At 34.2% G+C, this 21240-nt stretch overlaps 1 protein-coding gene across 2 annotated transcripts in view; it reads right to left on the reverse strand.

The window, feature by feature from the left end:
- The window catches only part of Rhp (GTP-Rho-binding protein rhophilin), a 53340-nt gene extending 32100 nt beyond the window's left edge, over positions 1-21240 (reverse strand). Inside the window, exon 1 of one of the 2 annotated variants that reach the window (XM_018449257.1) lies at positions 20493-21240. In XM_018449257.1, the coding sequence (XP_018304759.1) occupies positions 20493-20561 (69 nt within the window). In that variant the 5' untranslated portion in view covers positions 20562-21240. Of the gene's footprint in view, positions 1-2980; positions 3746-20492 lie in introns of those variants that run through there. The other variant, XM_018449258.1, reaches the window with a different exon arrangement.

Consider the following 21240-nt stretch of genomic DNA (forward strand, 5'->3'; position numbering starts at 1 on the left):
CCCCCCCCCCCCCGCATAACACAGGCCTACGAAAATAAGACTTTGGAAAGTTCGATGAGATATAATCTAATATAAGAATGGTTTCCACCGTAATTTTTTCCACTGTATCCGAATTTGGTCACAGAATCTAGCATGTAAAGATTTTACGATATTCTAACCTAAAAGTACAAAAAAATCGTTTTTTTTTTACATTTTCAGATTACAATAACTTTAAAACATGAGGATATTCGTTGATTTGGCCAATAGATTTGGATTCTTCATGAAAAAAATCTACAGAAGTGGCAGATGCAATATGACGATTTATCGTTCTATTCACCATACTGCATCCGCCATTTTACACTTTAAAATTCTGACTCTAAATTCATAATCAGTGACCCAGAAAACCCTTTAATGCAAAGTATAAAAAAAATTGGTCTTATGAAGCGTTCAATACGTTTACATACTAAAAAATATAGAATTTGTTAATACAATTTATTCTTACACACACACAGTTATAAATATTTAACCTTTTCGGAAAACGTATGCACTTCTTTAGATTTTTTTCATGAGGAATCCAAGTATACTGACCAAATCAACGGATTTTTTCACATTTTAAAGTTATCGTAATCTGAAAAATTAAAAAAACGGCCTTTTTTGTACTTTTAGGTTTACTGGTCGCAAGCTTAAGTAATTATAGATTTTTACTGATAGTCGCAATTTGTAATCGTCAATAATTTTAGTGACGACTCCGATTGCTTTATCAATCAGTTCGTCGCTACCGATCAGCGACTCTCATCGGATCTTTAAATTGCAAAATAATACACATGGGAATTTATTGCAATTGATCGGATCCCAAATAATTTAAGCACGGACGTGAAGAAAACAGGAAAAACGAATATGTATAAATAGTCGAGGGAAGGAAGGAGGGCACGATCGTTCCGGTTTACACCTCGATCTACTTAGAAACGGCATGTCTCAGGACTCTCAAGCAGCTTCAAGGCTGTCGCGTCCTTCGCGATCATTGCACGCTCGACATATTACCACACGAAGAGAAGCCCCACGCTTGGCCAATGGAGAAAGGCGACGTATGGCGAAACAGTGTGTGTGTGTGTGTTGTATATTACACGGCGCATCCGGGGAATTGTACTGAGGATGCACCGAGCGCACATTTAACCTGTCAGTTGGAAAAGGTTGGGTATGCTAGCTCCAGCTTGTTCCGCAACTCGTCCTAATTCAAATCATTGTTATTCGCATAATTTAATGTACATATGTTCAAGAGAACTCGATGCAAATTTAGTTTTAAACCAAAATGAAGAGATTATAGAAGCTCCTTTTTTGAACTGTTTTGAAGTAGTTTTAAAAAAGGAAAATAAAGCGTTTCGAAGCATGGTGGAAGAGCAATCATGTTTCGAAGAGCAATCCGAATATCGAATGTTGACCGATAGGTCAACGTTTATTAAATTATATGATAAAATTTGTAATCTGCAATTATATGGGTATATTTACGAAAATAGATGCAAAAACTCTGATCTTTTCTGTAAAAATATTGATAACTGTTTGTTCAATTAATTTCGACATAGTATTTCGCCAAGATAATAACGACAGGGCGAATCGTCTAAGCAGCATATTTATATTTAATTTAAAAAAAATCGTCCAATAATTGAGGAAAACATTTTAGTTGTATTTTAAGAATATAACTGTGCTTATATAAAAATGTTTATAAAATTATTCCTAAATTATAACGTAGAATATTACAACATGAAATATTATGCATTCAGTATAATTAAATTTAAAATGTTTTAATTAAACGGCTTTTCGGATGCATATAAATCAGTTTTTCAGAAATGTTTATCGAGCATTTGAAAATAATCGGGATAGTAGTGTCCTAATTTCTTTCTTCAATATACACTGGCGTTTTATTCTTATATAAAATATTTACACCTCAAATCGGATTTGTCTAGTTTTCAACAAATATTTAAAAATTTTGTTCTGACATCTGATTGTTGCGTTATGACGAATTATCTTAGCGCAATCATTGCAAAATTGTCGTCACTTCATGATGCTATTATTGTGCAATGTTTTCACAATTTGTTTATCAAGATAAGCTCAAACGTATCATGCAACTTTATATAATTTATTATTATATAATTTTTTATATAATTATTATATAATTTTATATAATTTATTATGTTTTTTAACCCTTTCAATACTAATGACGACTATGGTATACTGCAGCATTGAACGCTTTTCGTGCACTAATGACGATTATATAGTTTAACAATTTTTTAAGTTATTGTTACTATAAAACGTGTTAAAATATGATTCCTTTCCACCAATACTTTACGTTACATAGTAAAATTTAACTGCTATACTTCTTCTCTAGTAAAGTGACATTCTCGCATTATAGTTGTCCCGTACAGTGGCAGTGTATTCGCGATTCAATTGTCCGTATAGCGGAGCGGAGGTATAATGGCGAAAAATAAAGCCGTATCAAAAAGGTTAATAAATATTTGATTTGAAAGCAAGTAAAGTCTTAGACTTAATTACAGTAATTTGAGGATAGAATATTTCACATATTCTAGATTTGTGTGAAAAAAATATATTTTTATGTACATTCTTAATTTCGACGGGGACACTATTTTCACATAAATCGACTTCTTTCGAACATTATATTAATTTATATACCTATATTTTTTAGATATATTAAACTTCAAATGTCATAAGGACCGCCCTGAAAACATATAGAAAATGTTTCAAATGTATCGACTCATCTTTTGAATATTTTCCGACTTATTTGGGAAATGTTTAATCGTATGGATAACTTCCAAATTTCATTTTTTATATTATATATTCTTAGAATCAGAAAAAGATGAAGAATAAGTTGAACCAGGATTCAAGTTAATTTACTTAAGTTAGTGAAAACAGGTATTAATGCGGGCGTTAATAGTGATCGATTGCAATTCTTGGTGTGCTCCAGTAGTTTTAAGCGGCGGTTATTTACCTGAAGCTTTATGTCTGGAAGTATCAACATCGTTTGTGCGTCCGTTCGCCAGGGCGAACCGCGGGTATCCGAGTTCGTTTTTCGATCCGTGTCCACTGCGTTTTCCCGATCTTGATGTATTCGCGTCGAACGCGTCCTCCGCGTGCCTTCTTAGTATCTGAGTATATGAGAATAACACACGACCGCCTGTCGTCGTCTTCGGGGGAATTCTTTGGAACCGCTAGTTCGCTACCGCGAAGTTCCCGTGGGGTGCTAGCGGTCGCGTCGTTCACACGGTCGACCGGAAGTGCGAGGCGACTCCTCTCAACCGAGTCCCGATATATTCGCGCCGATATTTCAATGATTCACAATCTATCGTTCTCGTGGAGGATAAAAATCGCGCACTGTCTACGCGATGAAAGGCGCAATGTCCATGTCGTATTGCTGAGCAGAAGAAAGCGGTGCAGGTAGTGCGTTTCTTCACGTAGCGTCCGGAGAAATATTGGAGTACTCGCGGTCATGTGGAGAACGGAGAACACTTCGGTGAACGGAAGAACGGGAAAGTGAAGATCGGGGAAATTTCGAGATCGTCAGATCAGCAGACGTTTGATCAGCAGACAAATTTCGGACGAAGCACGAAGTGGAGCTCGACAACGCGATCGATGCGATGGCGTACGCGACTTCCTGTAGACGACGGTGTAGACGACGACGATCCATCAACGGCAACCTAGAGCTCGGCTGGAATCGGCCGCGATCGGTGTAGCTCGGCGAAAGGGAAAAAGAAAGGATGTGATGAGCAGAAAGAAGAGTAGGGATGGACCCGGTTGCGAGGATGGGCCTGCTGTGTGGCCGACGGGGCGACAGCGCTACAAGAGAAAGGAAAGGGTAGGAGAGAACACTGCGTGTTTCGCTGTGACTGTGATAAATTCCTCAACAGAAATTTCAAACATCCTTTGACATTATTCGAGGAAAACGAGACTGGTATCGTAACGCGATAATTATACGATATTGTACGATATAGCGAAAGTATAATAAAGTATAATAAAGTTTAGATTATCGCGAGAGTGATTTCTAAAGATCAAATTCCTAACAGCTTTAAATTAACGTTTTTCTGATACTAAGAAGAGATGTTTCCCATTTTGTAGGAAAATGTGATAGGAATGATGTTAATTTTTGATTGCCGCCAATTTGTCGTGTCGTTGATCAGAAACTCATGATATAAGATAGGCTACACTTACTTGCAGTATTAACGTTATCGCGCGTGATTGCAAATGTCATGCGAACGTGAACTATCCCTGAAATTGCAATGAGGTTAAATATTTCTAGACAAATATTATATTTCTATGCAGATATAATCGTATAATTGAAAACAATGAAAACTGTTTAAACCTAAAAAAGAACCTCTTTAAAAAAGAGAAAATATAATATATACGCCAAGTACATAAAAAGGTATCGAATATCGCATTCCTTTTAATAAAAAATGGAAACGAAATAAATGCAATTAGCCAAGTATTTCATAACACAAGACGCATAAGATAGATTGAAAGTGACTAAAATGGTCAACTGAATTGTAGTGAAGAAAAAACTTGGCGTGCCCGGGTCACATTAATTGCACTTGTGTGAATATATTGCATATCTCATCATAGTATTTGCATTAAAAATTAAAATATAAAAAGAAAAGATATTTAAAAGAATTATAGATATTTGCCGATCGGCATTTAGGCTGCGCGCGGGTTAATGAAGTAAGGGGCAGGAATTAAGCTGAAAATTGGCCGAAATGTGCAAGTAAATCCCAGCACTGGATTAGATCATTCTTTGTGTGTATAATAAACCCATTACGATGATGAATTACGATTTCAATAATTAATGAACTTTTTCCTTTCATTCGTTTCATTTCGGGGTTGAGTTTTCAATTACAACCCATCTTTCCGATCTAAGTGAAAAAAAATTATGTGAGGTTTGATTTGGGGATTATAATAAAACAAAACTCAAAATGCAGAATCTTCACATTGCAAATCGAAAGTCGTTAGATGGAAAATCGACATTGCCCACACACTTTGAGATAGGCACTGAGAGGAAGGCGCTCGCGATGATTATAGTTCATCGGGATTATAGATGAGCATGGAACTGGGGACTTTTCTGCCATCTGTTGATAGAATTATGCGATCTTTTCGAATATTCTGATCCGGACCGAAAAAATTTCCGCGTTGAGAAAAAAAGCGCCGTGCACTTGCCGCTCCAAGGAATCCTATGTACGCGGTCAAGCGATATATCATATATTTACGTAACCGATTGCGAAAGAAAAAAAACTAATTGGTTTTTACTTGTCGCACCTGGCAAAACGCGTAAAACGCGTATTCTGACGTAAAAATGGAATGCGCCCTCGCGTGATGCAAAAATATCGCGCTCTCGGTGATTTTGCAATGTAAAACTGATATTTATGGCACGTTGCGTGATTACTTTTTCATATCGGCAAGCTCGCGTTACAGCAGATTAGAAGCGATGCATGCAAACAAGCGCATTCGTTCGATTTCATTCGATATGAGGCGTGTCTATGGCCGGTCTTCATAATTAATTCTTATGTTAAGACCGTCTGTAACATCTTAAAATGCTAATACGGCCCTCTGATTGGCTTATGACATCTTAAGACTGTAGTTAAAACAGCCTCAAATTCCAGCTTGCAAAAGAATCGCGACTATGAATATCAGCCTAAGCATTGATTTACCTACTGTAAATGGTCAAGTCTTTACTGACTGCTAATGAAGAAACTGCACATACTCATGGAAGAATTATATCTCTATAGTTAATTTCAATACTTTTCGATAGAATTGTTGAAGTGTATACAAAATTCCAAAGAAATATGATATTAATCTTTATATTGTTAATGTATTTTTCGAATTACCTATAAAAATTTTTATGTTGATCATCATAATATCACTCATTTGTTACAACAATTCAGAAAACAAAATTTTCCAGAAAATAAATTTTAATGTTTTGAATTAAAATTTTGGAATATTAATTTTGAAATTTAATATTTTAGTCTATAAAATAACCGATTATAAAGGATGATTAAAAGTGTGTTCTTTTGAAATATCTCTCTTTTACCTATGTTTCCATTCTTTTTCTACAAATAACTCAGAAGAAAAGACGATTTTTAGTTATGTATGTCGTTGTTGTAACAAGTAAGCGATATAATGATACGTATCAATATTCGCCCGTGCGTTTTGTTACCTTCAATTCAGTGTTACGCGAGCAAGTCTTCTTCTGAAGAACGCAAATAAATTTATTCGAAGATGATAAATAAAATTAAATATTTCATACTTTACAAAGATGTTATTATCTTTTTTATTAAGGATGTATGTGTCATATCTAAAAATAATACTAAAAATATAAAAATTTCATAGATTGTTTTATTATTACGTCTCTGAATATTTGTATATTTGAGCACAATTCTCTAATTGGTTTAAAAATTATTTAATTTTTTTTTGTTTATCTTGATTCTTATACGCAAAATCGCATTTCGTAATATTTATTTATAAATATGTCATTTGACGAGAAAGTACAACATTAAGAATTAAATCAAAGTTACATATATTGATCAAACAATAATAAATATATTCATGCAAATGTTTATTTGGATCCACTTATATATTCAAAAGTTATTGACTTGAAACTACAAAAAAATATGGCCACATTTTGTTGCAAAAAATCATTATAAATAAAATTATTTGTTTTGTTTTTGCAGTTGGTCAGGACGTATTTACGGGTTAATATCAAAATTTTTTTAATGATATTGGCTGATATTAGCTTATTTTGACAATTGTTTAACTGATATTTTTAGGTAATATTGTATAGCCAAAACATCCTTAAACTGTAGATGTATTATAACTTTAATTGAAAAATTTCCAATGATTTTTAGCTTTGACTGCTTGCAGGATGAAAAATTTGTCTTTTGCCGACGAAAGAAAGAGCGTTCTTTTTTCGAGATTCTTAAGTATGCGAAAATTAGGGACCGTGACAAGGTTAACGAGCGGCCATGACGTGACTTGTTTCGCGTTTAGAGGCACGAAGACGCGCCGCGTGTCGCCGACATGTGCGATTACGCACGGTGCGACGTGACTCACATATAAGATCTATCGTTTATATGTACAGCGCTCACCAAGGAATAGGAAAACGCAAGGAAGCAACGTCTCCCGATCTCCGTCGCGCGTCACGCGCCGCGTCGGGAGTACTTACCTGCCGACGGGAGTACCGGAAGGCCTACCGCCTGACAGCTGCGCCGCGCCAGCGCGGCGTGACTCACGCGAGGACGCGAGCACGTCGCCACGCCGGTCGCCTGCATACGCTATTAAAGCACTCGATCGAATATGTCGCTTCGTTTTCTATTGTGTGCGCGTACCGTACGTGCTACCTTCTTGCAGCGAAACCAATGCGAATTTAGGAATCAACGGCTGCATTCAGCAGAAAATGTAGCTTTGCTAATGTAAGATTCTTTACTAAGATTGGTTTATACATTTAAGTATTTTAGGTTTTAGATTAGATTCAAAGAGGAATTAAGGGCAAGAATTAATCTATTTAAGAATCTTACAATAATAAAGCTGCTTTTTCCGTTTAATGCAGCCAGGGACGGATCCATGATGGTGGACATGGGGGACACGACTTCCATCTTGGGCGTCTTCTTTCTTAAAAATATTTATAGCAAAACGTTATATAAATTTTTAATATTTCTAAAATGCTTAATTACAACTTTGATATTCCAAAGATATTTTTTAATTTTAAAAATTCTTAGATTTTTACGGCTTAAGGCTTATTATTCTATTGTAGACATTACGTTATGCAGCGTTATGCAAAAGTCTATGTTGTGGCTTGTATTTTCCACCCGTCGCAAGCGAAAAAGTTTTCACTTATGACACGTAAATTAAAAAATAAGGATGGAAAGGTATATGGAAATTGGAAATTTCTTTTTTTTTGGTTCTTGGCACAGGATGTTGGAAACACTTGTTTGGCAATCCAATAGCATATAAATCCATCAATGGCCTCAACCTTGAGAAGTTCCTGGATCCATCCCTGAATGCAGCCAATGATAAGTCTGACTCGTCCTGAAAGACATACGACTGATATCGCGCAAACTTCATAATGCTTGATATAGGGTAACTCCGGTATATACGTCGCACCTATCAAAAACTTAATTTATTAAGTATTATTTACTATGTTTAAAGTAAACGAACTATATCAGTAAAAACTTTGTACTGTCTACTACTATGAAAAAAATATTAGAAATCCGAAATATTTATTTTTCGTATTAAGAAATGACCTTTTTGAAATCCTTGCATGTTTGCCGTATATCCCATAGGGGTGGGATATATGACTACTCATAGGGAGAGAGGGGATATGTACAGCTCATGAAAAATTTACAAATAATGCTTATAAATAAGACATAAAATGATACAATAATTTATAAAATGCGTTTATAAAGTTTTATTAAGGAATAAGAATGATAAATATGTATATGAATAAATAATAATTACAATCTTCCTACATATATTACAAGTGTTATGACATGAGGTATATTTCATGTAATGTATTTATTGCATTTAGTGCACTGAATTAAATCTGCGCACTTTGTATTCTTTGGGCATAAATCCCGTACGCTAAAAATGCCGTATATCCCAAACAGGTGGGATATACAAGACAGCAAACTAAACAAAGAATACGAAAGCAAAGCACTTGTATTTTGGTAAATAAAAAATGCTTTATTATTCCTCTACACGTATGTATCACGAAATACTACTAACAATAAGTCTTTTACATGCCCTACAGTAATTATTTTATGTAGTAATTATTTTATAACTTATGATGGCGCTACTTTCTAATTTCATTAATATTAACCAAAGAAGCTGAAATCATAACATAATACTAATGTAACATAAAGGCATATAACAGAGTAGTTGCGGAAAAATTACCCCCACTCCTTCTATTTTTTCTGACTTCTGCGGCGTAAATCCCAGCGCGGCGTATTTGCCGGAGTTACCCTATATGTAAATCGTATTCTGAATTTAAGTTTTAAGAAAGGATTGTCATTCTTCTTTTAACACTACGCTCTTTTAGTGTTTTTAATTAAATTATAAGTCTTTTTAAAACAAATAGGGACAAATGTAAAGATGAAGTACGAAGAAGTCAAAATAATTTAAATATGATTCGATTTTTATACTCGATTCCACAGTTTCTTTCTATGCTCAGACTTCAAAGAAAGAAATGGGAAGAAGGTAAAATTTCAAGAATAGAAGTGCGGTTAAAGGCGACAGACTATAATAGCGATTAGATTAGCTATCTTCTTTCACATAGAGAAAATATCAGCCACTTGTTCAGGGAAGCGCATGCCTGCCAGCTCATCGGTTAATAATTGCCGTGTCCCTTGATGATTCGATGCCAGTACATGCCCTAGCTAGTCTTTCTCTTTATGTACTTAATATCGATATCCGCAAGGTTGTTAATAAATAAATAATTCTTTTGATTCCCAATCTTTTCGCGTTCAATCATTTTTCTTTTATTCGCTTTAATAAAATTTTAATTTAAAAATTTGTTCTTCTCTCTTTCTTCTCTATACCGTTTCTGTTTCTTTCTCACATAATAAAAAGATACAATCTGTTTGATTCTTTTAATGTTTAAAATTAAATATCGAAAATTTACGCGATAAAGTTTTCGTTAAGTAAAGGAATAATTAGGATTCTGAGACATTACGAGAATAAAAGATAACAGCAAGAAGTTCTCTTTAGTACATATACGAAGATATATCAGAAATGTTTACTTTAGTATTTAATCTTTTCGCGCTATAAATTGCAAGCGATATATTGATTGGATCATTATCTTTCTGATAAGATAAGATCCGAGAAGTGTGGATAACCATTCGATTATCTGATTACATAATTTTTGATGAAAAAGGGTTACTTACTTTCTTTTGTTTCTATATCCGTGGCATGACTATACCCAGACAGCCATCTATGTTCTGACAACATTAGAACGATATCGCAAACATATGTTGAATACGTCGTCAAGATATTCGAGACGCATCTATGACGTACAGAGTATTTCTTCAGAATCTACTATATCCGCGATTTCTCATCCCGTAGACTTTCGCAGGGAGCTTCTAGTGATATACCATAGTTATTCTGAGATGTATGAGTATGTCTTCATTATATTTCTAGTACATCTCAGTATCTGCGTTATCATAGTGATGTCTCTAGTATATCATATATGCATGCACATACACACATACATACATATATATATGGAGCATTCCATCCCAAGTGTACCACCCGTGAACTTTTGGATTTTTGATTTGGCTGAAATTTGGTATGTTATAGTACATCGGAAGAAGCTGCATAAAAAATAGAGGATTACCTTGGATTTATTAAGCTCGTGGCTCACACGCCTGCACACCATGACACCATTGCACACGCTTGTGGCCAAAAAGGCGAGAAAAGAAGGATCATTCACTGGGGTGCGTTCCAAAACTCGACTTTTGTCAACTCAAGTATCATTTTATCCTTGTGTTCACTGAATGTTGAACAAGGATAAAAGATATTCGGAGTTGATATAGCCCAGTTTTGGAACGCACCCTTGATGGCGCTATGACTGCCGCGTGTTCCGGCAAGGCATGACTATACCCAGACAGCCATCTATGTTCTGACAACATTAGAACGATATCGCAAACATATGTTGAATACGTCGTCAAGATATTCGAGACGCATCTATGACGTACAGAGTATTTCTTCAGAATCTACTATATCCGCGATTTCTCATCCCGTAGACTTTCGCAGGGAGCTTCTAGTGATATACCATAGTTATTCTGAGATGTATGAGTATGTCTTCATTATATTTCTAGTACATCTCAGTATCTGCGTTATCATAGTGATGTCTCTAGTATATCATATATGCATGCACATACACACATACATACATATATATATGGAGCATTCCATCCCAAGTGTACCACCCGTGAACTTTTGGATTTTTGATTTGGCTGAAATTTGGTATGTTATAGTACATCGGAAGAAGCTGCATAAAAAATAGAGGATTACCTTGGATTTATTAAGCTCGTGGCTCACACGCCTGCACACCATGACACCATTGCACACGCTTGTGGCCAAAAAGGCGAGAAAAGAAGGATCATTCACTGGGGTGCGTTCCAAAACTCGACTTTTGTCAACTCAAGTATCATTTTATCCTTGTGTTCACTGAATGTTGAACAAGGATAAAAGATATTCGGAGTTGATATAGCCCAGTTTTGGAACGCACCCTTGATGGCGCTATGACTGCCGCGTGTTCCGGCACTTGTATTTACGAATTTTAGTGCCACAAATATGAATGTAAAATATAATTTCAAAAAATAATTTCTATAATAATAAACTATTACTATAAAAAAGATAATCAAGAAAAAATGGAAGATCTTTTCTGGGTTATAAGTGCAATGCTTATAGAAATTAAATGTAGCAGGCAGCGTTGGTTCTGCATTTTATGTTGTGAGTTTGTTCTGAAAATATATGACAGACGTACACGAGATATACCGCAAGAATAACTTAGAAATGTCTTGGATATAATCGATATGATAGCAGTATATTCAGCATCAGAATATGGAGCATTCCATCCCAAGTGTACCACCCGTGAACTTTTGGATTTTTGATTTGGCTGAAATTTGGTATGTTATAGTACATCGGAAGAAGCTGCATAAAAAATAGAGGATTACCTTGGATTTATTAAGCTCGTGGCTCACACGCCTGCACACCATGACACCATTGCACACGCTTGTGGCCAAAAAGGCGAGAAAAGAAGGATCATTCACTGGGGTGCGTTCCAAAACTCGACTTTTGTCAACTCAAGTATCATTTTATCCTTGTGTTCACTGAATGTTGAACAAGGATAAAAGATACTCGGAGTTGATATAGTCCAGTTTTGGAACGCACCCTTGATGGCGCTATGACTGCCGCGTGTTCCGGCACTTGTATTTACGAATTTTAGTGCCACAAATATGAATGTAAAATATAATTTCAAAAAATAATTTCTATAATAATAAACTATTACTATAAAAAAGATAATCAAGAAAAAATGGAAGATCTTTTCTGGGTTATAAGTGCAATGCTTATAGAAATTAAATGTAGCAGGCAGCGTTGGTTCTGCATTTTATGTTGTGAGTTTGTTCTGAAAATATATGACAGACGTACACGAGATATACCGCAAGAATAACTTAGAAATGTCTTGGATATAATCGATATGATAGCAGTATATTCAGCATCAGAATCGAAGTTTAGTTATTATATTTGATATATCTTGACAATATACAAGAAATAATATTTTACTGAGATGTCATATTAACGTTTCTGGTTTATTCGGTATAATCACAGTACATTCAGTATGAATATTGAATGTTAGCATGATATCATATGCTGTCTGGGTATAGGGGTATCTCATACTCAAATTCGCTCCATAAACTATAGAATTCATGAAATGTCGTAAACGGCATTTCACGAATTCTATACTTTATGGATGATTTCATGCGAATATATATGCACACAGAATTATTCGCATATCACGATTCTACATCATTACGTTTCGTGTATATCTTTTCCATATGAAAAGACCGGTATGTTAACGCAACGATGTTTAATAAATGTGTCTATTATTATCTGTAATATAAGCAAATAAACGATAAATTGCAAATAAAAGATAAATCTTGAAAATAATGGACTCACCTCCGATGACCTTGACCTTCACGTATAATAGACTATCAAGGTTATAGCCCTGAGTGATTTTCGCGCGGAAGGTTTTAGCCCGCGCTCGCTAATCTCACTATTGGTTATTCGTTCAAAAAAAAGTTAACAAAATAATTAAGAATAAGAATTTTACTGGACCGTACATTTGAAAACTCAACAATAAGAAATAGAAGTAATGGCCATAACGGTCAAAGCTTGATGCTTGATATCTTTAATGCTTAAATAATTCAATCTGAATTATTATATATTTAATAATTACTATATATGTACATGCATATATACTATATTTGTAGTCATTCGAACTGCGCGCCGAATTGGTTCTTCGGACTTATAAACGCAGTTAAACTACTGTTAGTAATGTCACGAAGTAAATTGACAAGCAATTTTTTTTAATAATTTAATGCTCAATCAGGTGTTCTATTAGAAAGATGTAAATATACTGAAAAACTGTAAATAAATTTTTAAAAATAATTAAGTTCTGTTATATAAAGTAAAAATTCTCTGCTTTAAAATAAATTTTTTGCTTTAAAAACAAAATTTTCTTGAAAATATTATTTTCTTATACATATAATTTTTGTTTTTAAAGCAAAGAACTTGGTTTTAAAGCAGAAAATTTGCGATTTTGTAACGACTCTTTAAACGAGATCCCCACCTTACATTCCTCTCTGTGTACAACTTTCCACGCGAAGCGAGGTCTACCCCACCTAGGGGCACACGAATTTCCACGCGAAACAAGATATACATTATATCCCTCTGCCTAGAAAATTGTGAGCGGGAAGGTCACTTCAGACAGAGGGAAAGGTGGAGTATTGAGTTATTTGTGATAGTTGTAATTTAAAATATACAGTTAAATACACATTTGTATTGTCAACTTTATTTGTTAATAACTGAACGAATAGCGAGCACGGGCTAAACTTTCTGGAGATTATTCAGGACTGTGACCTTGACAATATATGTCAAGGTCGAAGTCATTGGAGGTAAGTCCGTTACTTTCAAGATTTACCAATTTTTCTAAGTAAATCTTATAATGAAATTTTAAATAAAAATTGCGAGGATTGCGCCGTGTGAAGTGGATCGAGATCTTCGAAAGGGTAGAGAGAGAGAGAGAGAGAGAGAGAGAGTGAAAAAAGGAGAAAGACAGAGAGAGAACAGGTATGCGTCTCGCGATTTCCGGCATGGTAGACGAAGGTGCGGCGCGGTGGTACTCGTGACGGAGAACGTATCCATTCGAGCGTATTCTGGTCGCGGTCGAAGGAACGACCTAACCGCGCGATCATTGTCCGAGATTACTCCCGTTTTTGATACAGCAGACGAGTGGGCAAAAAGACTCACTTTTTGAGGAAAAAAAAATCTATCGACAATGCAATTCCCAATCGATTTCCAAAATCTTTTTTACGTACTTATAATGAAATACTCTATAATGTGATCTCGTATAAGATCGCCAACAGTTACAACGAAACCAACATCTGCTACATCTGTCAACTGATGACCAAGGTTCTGCAGCCAGTACTGGACCATCAGTGGCAAATGACTAAAAACTATCATCTATCAGTACTGGACCCAAATTGTCATTCGGTACTTAGCCAGTACTGCTACATAGGACAAAGAGCCTTTTTTCAAACGAAACTTGAATTGAAGATGGCAGATCAAAAATGATTATCAAAAGTGATGAAATGATATTGAATAAGATACTTCACCTACAATATTAAATATACTTACGCCAAATTAGATATACATTTTCGAAACACTAAATATGAATTTAGCAACTAAAAAATTCTAAACTTAAAATGATATTAAATATGGAAATTATTCAAAAATATTGAAATTATACAAAAGTCAATAAATTTTCAGAAAAGATAGTAAAAAAAGTATTATTATTTTTAAATATTTTGTACACGTTGTTAGCTAGAGAATGTTATCAATTAGCAGAATTTTGTTATATTGTTTCGTTAATGCTTATGTATAACAAAGCAATATCTAAGCCTTTTTATCGCGTCATGATATCTGTGTGTCTGCCATTAAAAGGGTATTTGGCTTTTTGTTTCAAGCGATCAAGTGCATAAAAATGTAAAACGAACTGCTTAACCACTTGACCACGCATGAACGTCATTCAACGTCATTATGCATCGTATATGCTCGTGCCGTTGCTAAATTCGCAACGCTACCACTAGCTTTATCCGGAGTTTTGACGTCGACAAATTTTCGATTAAAATTACAGAAACTAAAACTGCAATCAAAAATGCACCTGTTAAAAGCATTAATAAACATAAGTTGTTCGATATAAATGGACAGATGACGTATTCGTCATTTTATTATTTATGAATGTCTCGTATACAACCATTTTCCTCATTGCGCAGTTTCACAATTTATTATTTGCGACACAAAGTATGACGTAAATTGAAATTGTTCTATGAAGAAAAAGATTGTAACTCATAATGATACAGCCGTATTCACAAACATTTCCTTGACAAACTATTATTTCTAAATTACTTTCAATTTGCCTAAGTAAAAATAATTTTCTGTTTGAATTCTGCAATTCATATTTTGCAGTTAATTTATAATTTGTTTGATTAGAATTTTAATAAAGCAGTAAGTTTCATATATATCCTGCATCAACAATTTCTTAATTCACAAACAATATTTAATTCCTTGAATTTTATCTCGATACATTATACAATTATCAAAATATAATTATATAACATTATATAATTATCAAAATGAATGCAAAATTTACAATTGTTTGCAAAAATATTAAATCTATAATTTTAACCAAGAAACAGCGGTTCCCAGACAACATGCACGTTCGAAAACGAGACATATAAGATGTTTTAAAGACGCCTAAGACGCTTTAAAGACACTTTTTTTTAAAAAGATGCCTCAAAGAGAGACATCTAAAAGACGTCTTCAAAAAAGTCTTATGTCTCGCTTTTGAACTTTTTGTTCTCTGGATTCATGAAATGATTTCAATTTTAAATTCACGTTGAATTTTTAAAACGTTCAAGGTAGATGAGAGTATGTATCGCTACCAATTGGCGCTTAATCGAAAAGCAATTGCGATTCACGCAAGTAATATGATTTTATCGTTTATACATTCAGAAGTCGAGTGAAAAGGCACGCATTCTTAAGAATACAAGGTAACAATAGACACGTGCTCTTTTACGATGTACCTCGTTAAAGCAATTATGCCAATTGGATGAAGCCTAAGAGTCGCACATCGCTCTCGCCAAGGTAAATTTTCTCATCGTTATCGAGATATAAAAGTCGCTCATTTATCGCTAAAAATTAAGCATGTAGGTATAATATACTTTAATGGATGCAAAACACCTGTATGTAAACATAAGCAACATAAGTATATACACTGTTAGAGAAAAAGAGAGCTATTAAAAGAGCAATGGCAATCCAATCAAATAAATTAAATAACAATTTATTATATTTAACTTTCTTAATGTCTGTTTCAAAATGTAAATCAATCCATTTCTGTGTCAGTTTCAAGCTACAACGTCCATATTAACGTATACATTCAGTAAATAATAAACTAATAAATTTTAAACTTGAGTCAAATTTAATATATAGGTATTTACTTGAGTTGAATTGTTTAGCTCCATTGTTTTGATTAAATTAATGACATTTTGAGCAAAATAGAAATATATACAAATTAAAAATAATTGAAATTAATTTAACTATGAATTTAGCAGTGAACAATAAAATCCTTGAATGCAACTAAACGAAGAAGGTCGTATTCAGTCATATCAAAGGGCTTAATAATATTTGTGTGTGAATCTTACAATTTTTAGTTCAAGTAAAAATTGTATATCCTCAGTTGCAGACAAAATTTTCAAGCGAACGTTCATTGAACATTTTTAATAAATAAATGCAACTGTAATTAAAGTTGTAACTTTACGATATGAAGCAATTAGACAAAATGTGATGTTAATGAGTATGTATGACTAATGTAACGCTGGTATCTCCAGCTCTAGATAAGTTTACAGCTATTTTGAATATGTGGCAGGTATTATTATCTTTTATTTCCGTGATGATAATGGCTATAGTGCGTCATATCTTTGTGGAATCTTCCTATAAAAAATCGCTGGGATTCAATGCGCGATTGCTCGATATCTCGTGACGCATATGGCTCAAGTAGGTACCGCGTACGTAAAGTATACTGCATAACATCCGATGGATTATAACAAAAAAGCTGAATATCACTCATCCTCTTGCACTTACGGAGGAGCGAGTAAAAACGTTCTCAACACAAAAATATCTCGTGATTAAGATAGTGTATCGTCAAACACGCAATCGCGCGAGCATGACGTTACTTTTAAGATGAGTTTAGGTAAAATTATACGTGTAGGTTTTATTTAAAATTTTCGTTGGAATGAAATTGTAGGAAAATAAAAAATTGATTAATAAACAATAGAAAGATTTCAGAATAAATTCTTCTACAAAAATATATTTTGGAATATACAATTTTTCTTTAAAAAGTATTGTATAATTTTTGGTATTGTTAATTTTCTCCAAATTTGTTCCATTGTTTAGAATATGTTACTAAAATAAAAAATTATCTAATATAGTTATGACAGATTTAGAAAATTATTCTCTTAAAAAAATTGACTATGGTTTCGTCCTTCTATTTCCGATATGTGGATGACATCGCTCTTGTAATCAATAAAAATCATATGGGTGAACTTTATGGATATCTCGTATCATCCAAGGCTAACTTTTACTTTAGAAGTAGGTGGGAACTCATCAAATTTTTTGAATATCACATTAATTAAAAATAACACGTTTATACAGGATTTATATTGGAAACCTGTTCTAGTCGTTATTTAAATTCTTTTTCATACCATCCATTATGTCAGAAAATAGGGGTTATAGACCTAATTAATCGTTCTTCTTTTTATCCCATGTTCTTCTTTTTATCCCATCCAAAATATCATACAAAAAATTTTGACAAAGTCATTAAAATTCTTTTAACACAAATGGATATCCATTTTCCTAACATTAATTTTTTTTTCACTATCAGAAAGAGACTTCATAAAAAGTTTGCATAGATAAATAGAGAGTGATGTCACTATTTCACAGAAATCTAAAAATATTCAGAACAAAGATCAAGAAAGACGATGATATTTTTCTATCCCATTTATTACTATATAATATATTACTCAGATATATTATTACTATATAATATATCTGAGAAAATAAAAAATTTTTTAAGAACGATTCGACAGTAAGTATATAAATAGCATATATGGAGGTTAATAACAAGCTATGTAAGTTTATCAAAGTACTCAAGAATAAACTCCCAGTTTTGTCACATACAAATCTTGTTTACAGAATTGATTGCAAGGATTGCGATGCATCTTACGTAAGTCAAACCAGCAGAATGTTAAAGATTTAAGAGATAATATAAAAATTCTAGATAAAAAAGCTTTTTAAACAAACGACTCTAATATCTGAAATGATTTTTATACATAAATAAAAAATGGCTTGAACGTACAAAGTGACATGGAATTTTTACATCTCTTATATACTACTTTAATTTCTAAGACTTGCTTCCCCCTCTTCTTTAGTTTATCGAGTGTCTTGTTATGTTGTTGCTTAACACATGATCTCATTAGATCCATGACAAGCGTGTTGTCAACATCGCATGATATCCCATCTTTTAATTGCTATGTAAGTTTTTTATTTAATTATCTTTAGTTTAATTTTCAATCTTCATTTCATTGACTAATGGTTTATTATTTAATATATTTGGAAATTTAATGAACATACGGATGCGATTTGACTATTTCATTCAAATACATCTTATCCACAGTTCGACGAGTAACGATGAACAAAGTAATTTTTGTAATCTTAAACATAATTTAATGATCCAATTGTGTATAATTGTTTAATCAATTTGCATATATTTTACTTATGGTTTTGGTGTAATTGCTGAAGAGGATCCTAATCATGGGTCAAAACGTTTAATTAATTGTTATATACAGTAAATTATAATTGCAACACACAACATCCAACGTTGGCTCTCAAAGGCTTTTTATTTTTATTTAAAATAAAAAATTTAATAATATACAACGAGACTTTAGAATAAATCCTTTTCTAAAAAAAGAAATGTATTTTAGACTATAATTCTTGATAAAAACAATTGTGTAATTTCTTTTATTGCCAGCTTGCCTCTTTCAAAGTTACCTTATATAGTTGGTAATTGTTAAAAGAAAAAATGATTAATCAACAATATGTCAAAACTGGTATATTTATTATTTAAAATTAATATTTTTGAACATTTTAAAATGTTTATTCTATTATTTTTTAACAGAACACTATTTACGATTATTTGTAATATAGCTTTCTATTCAATATCACAATTTTCTCTCACTGTCACAAATGACCTCATATTGTAGGGCATATACATCGTGACAAAGAATGTAGAATTTTTCTCATATTTAAAATTGATTACATTATCTGATTATTTGCATATATTTAAAATATAAGATTTATAACATTTTAAAAAGAAATCTTCAAAGTAATGAAATAGTTACAATATTATAGAATTTTTAAGTTCAACTTAATATTTTTTTTGTCATACTAACCCAAAGATTTTTTATAGTTAGTCAAGTAATTATAGGGAATGAATGAAAGCATGTGTGAGGTTAAGGTAAAAATTGTAAACCAAATTCTTACTCGGCATGTGAATTAAAGTAAATAAATTATTCTATTATTCTATTATTAAAATAACAAATTAATTAACAGATAACGGCGAGAGACTCTGATCGAGAATAAAAAAAAATTCTCGGAAAGAGATACATTTTAGACGATAATATTTAATAATCTCAATGAAAAGCATTGTGACTTGATCTTTCATTGCCATCCAATCTCTCTCAAATTTATTGCATATATCGTATGGAATGCGTTGCTGTGTAACCGGTTCTACACATAATGAAATTTCCATTCGATTGTCTGTCGCGATGAAATTTTAACATATGCATGCAACATACGTATAGTAATATAACATAGTTAATACGTTATAGGTTTGTATAATAATATCACACCTGCGTCTGAAGGATATTCAATTATGCACGATTATGCATGAGCGTGACGTTGCAAATCAATTTTTTAATTTGTTAAACTTGCATTGTAAATTTCATTCTGTCCTCGTGTCCGATTCATTTTACATTGATCAGATACGTGAGCGAGCGGCGAGACTGCATCTTCTCCTCATACGTTTATATTAAATTCTTTCTCCTTTTCGTGCACGAATCGCGTTTGCTTTCATCAAGGGATCAGAGCATTTTATTAAATATTAAATGATATGTAGGAATGCAACGCAAGTAAAACTCTTAACTCATTGTCAGTTCAGCAATAAGAGGCAGCAGTGTTTTAGTGGTAAACGCGGTCCTGAATGCATCGCCAGATAGAAGCGAAAGTGAAAGTACGAGCCTTTGACAGAACGATCGTTTCCGGCGCGGTGGATCGGATCGATGGAAACATATCGAGATCGCGCGTCACCGATCGTCGGTCGTCGATGATCGCGCGGTGCTCCCGGAATCGCGAGAATATATTTATATTTCACGATGGATCCGTGTTGTATAACTTTCAACTAACAATAAGTAATGTAACTCGCGCTATAAAAGCGAAACTCGAAATAGTCATCCTCGACGTCCTTCGAGTGCGATAAGTTTGTTAATTTGAAGTCGCGGGACAGTGAGATTCAATAGAGGAATCCAGCCAGTGCACAGTGCAGTGATATCTTAATCTCAACTTACCCGAACGAATCGCGGCCGATCGAAGCTGCCATCGTCGACGACGTCCCCTGCCACAATCGGAACGTTCATTGTAGCCGCCGTCGCATCATATAATGCTGCTCGCCGATCAAACGTCGATCATCATCCGCGAACTAGGTTTATCAGGCGTATAGGAAGCATTGAATGACTGATGACGTCGCACGGACCAAGCATATCTTACGCTCACCATAGACGCGTACCGACCGATCTGCGAGCACAATCGAAGAATTCCAAGATCTCAGGTCGCGCGATTTAATTTAAATAAATTTAAATCGCGGCGTAACCGTCAGCGTAAACGCGCCGTTCGTTACTTGCGCGACTCCGCGCGACTCTCGATTTCGTCGCTCGGTACTGAGCTGTGCTGAACTACTGACAATTCGAGTAAACCGGAGCCGAGTGACCGATGACCGCCGCCGCACCGCGCCGCGCCGCGCCGTACCGGGAAGATCGATCAATGCGATCGTGCAGCGTGGTGTAGCGTCGACAGCGCACGGCCACTCGCCACTGATCCGGCTGCTAACTGCTAACTGCTTCGGGCTCGCTCTCGACACTCGACGACTCGACTGCACTCGACACACGGCACACGGGACACAGGACACGGTGAACGGTCGAACGATCGATCGCCGTGCCGATCACTCCGAATAGGTCGCGTACGCTACGAGAGTATACGCGACAGCCGCGTACCACACAGACACTTGTCTCAGACTATCGCTCCGAACGCTCTGGAACG

The sequence above is a fragment of the Mycetomoellerius zeteki genome, unplaced genomic scaffold, assembly GCF_001594055.1.
Source record: "Mycetomoellerius zeteki isolate Tzet28-1 unplaced genomic scaffold, Tzet1.0 scaffold241, whole genome shotgun sequence".
Taxonomy (NCBI): Eukaryota; Metazoa; Arthropoda; class Insecta; order Hymenoptera; family Formicidae; genus Mycetomoellerius; species Mycetomoellerius zeteki.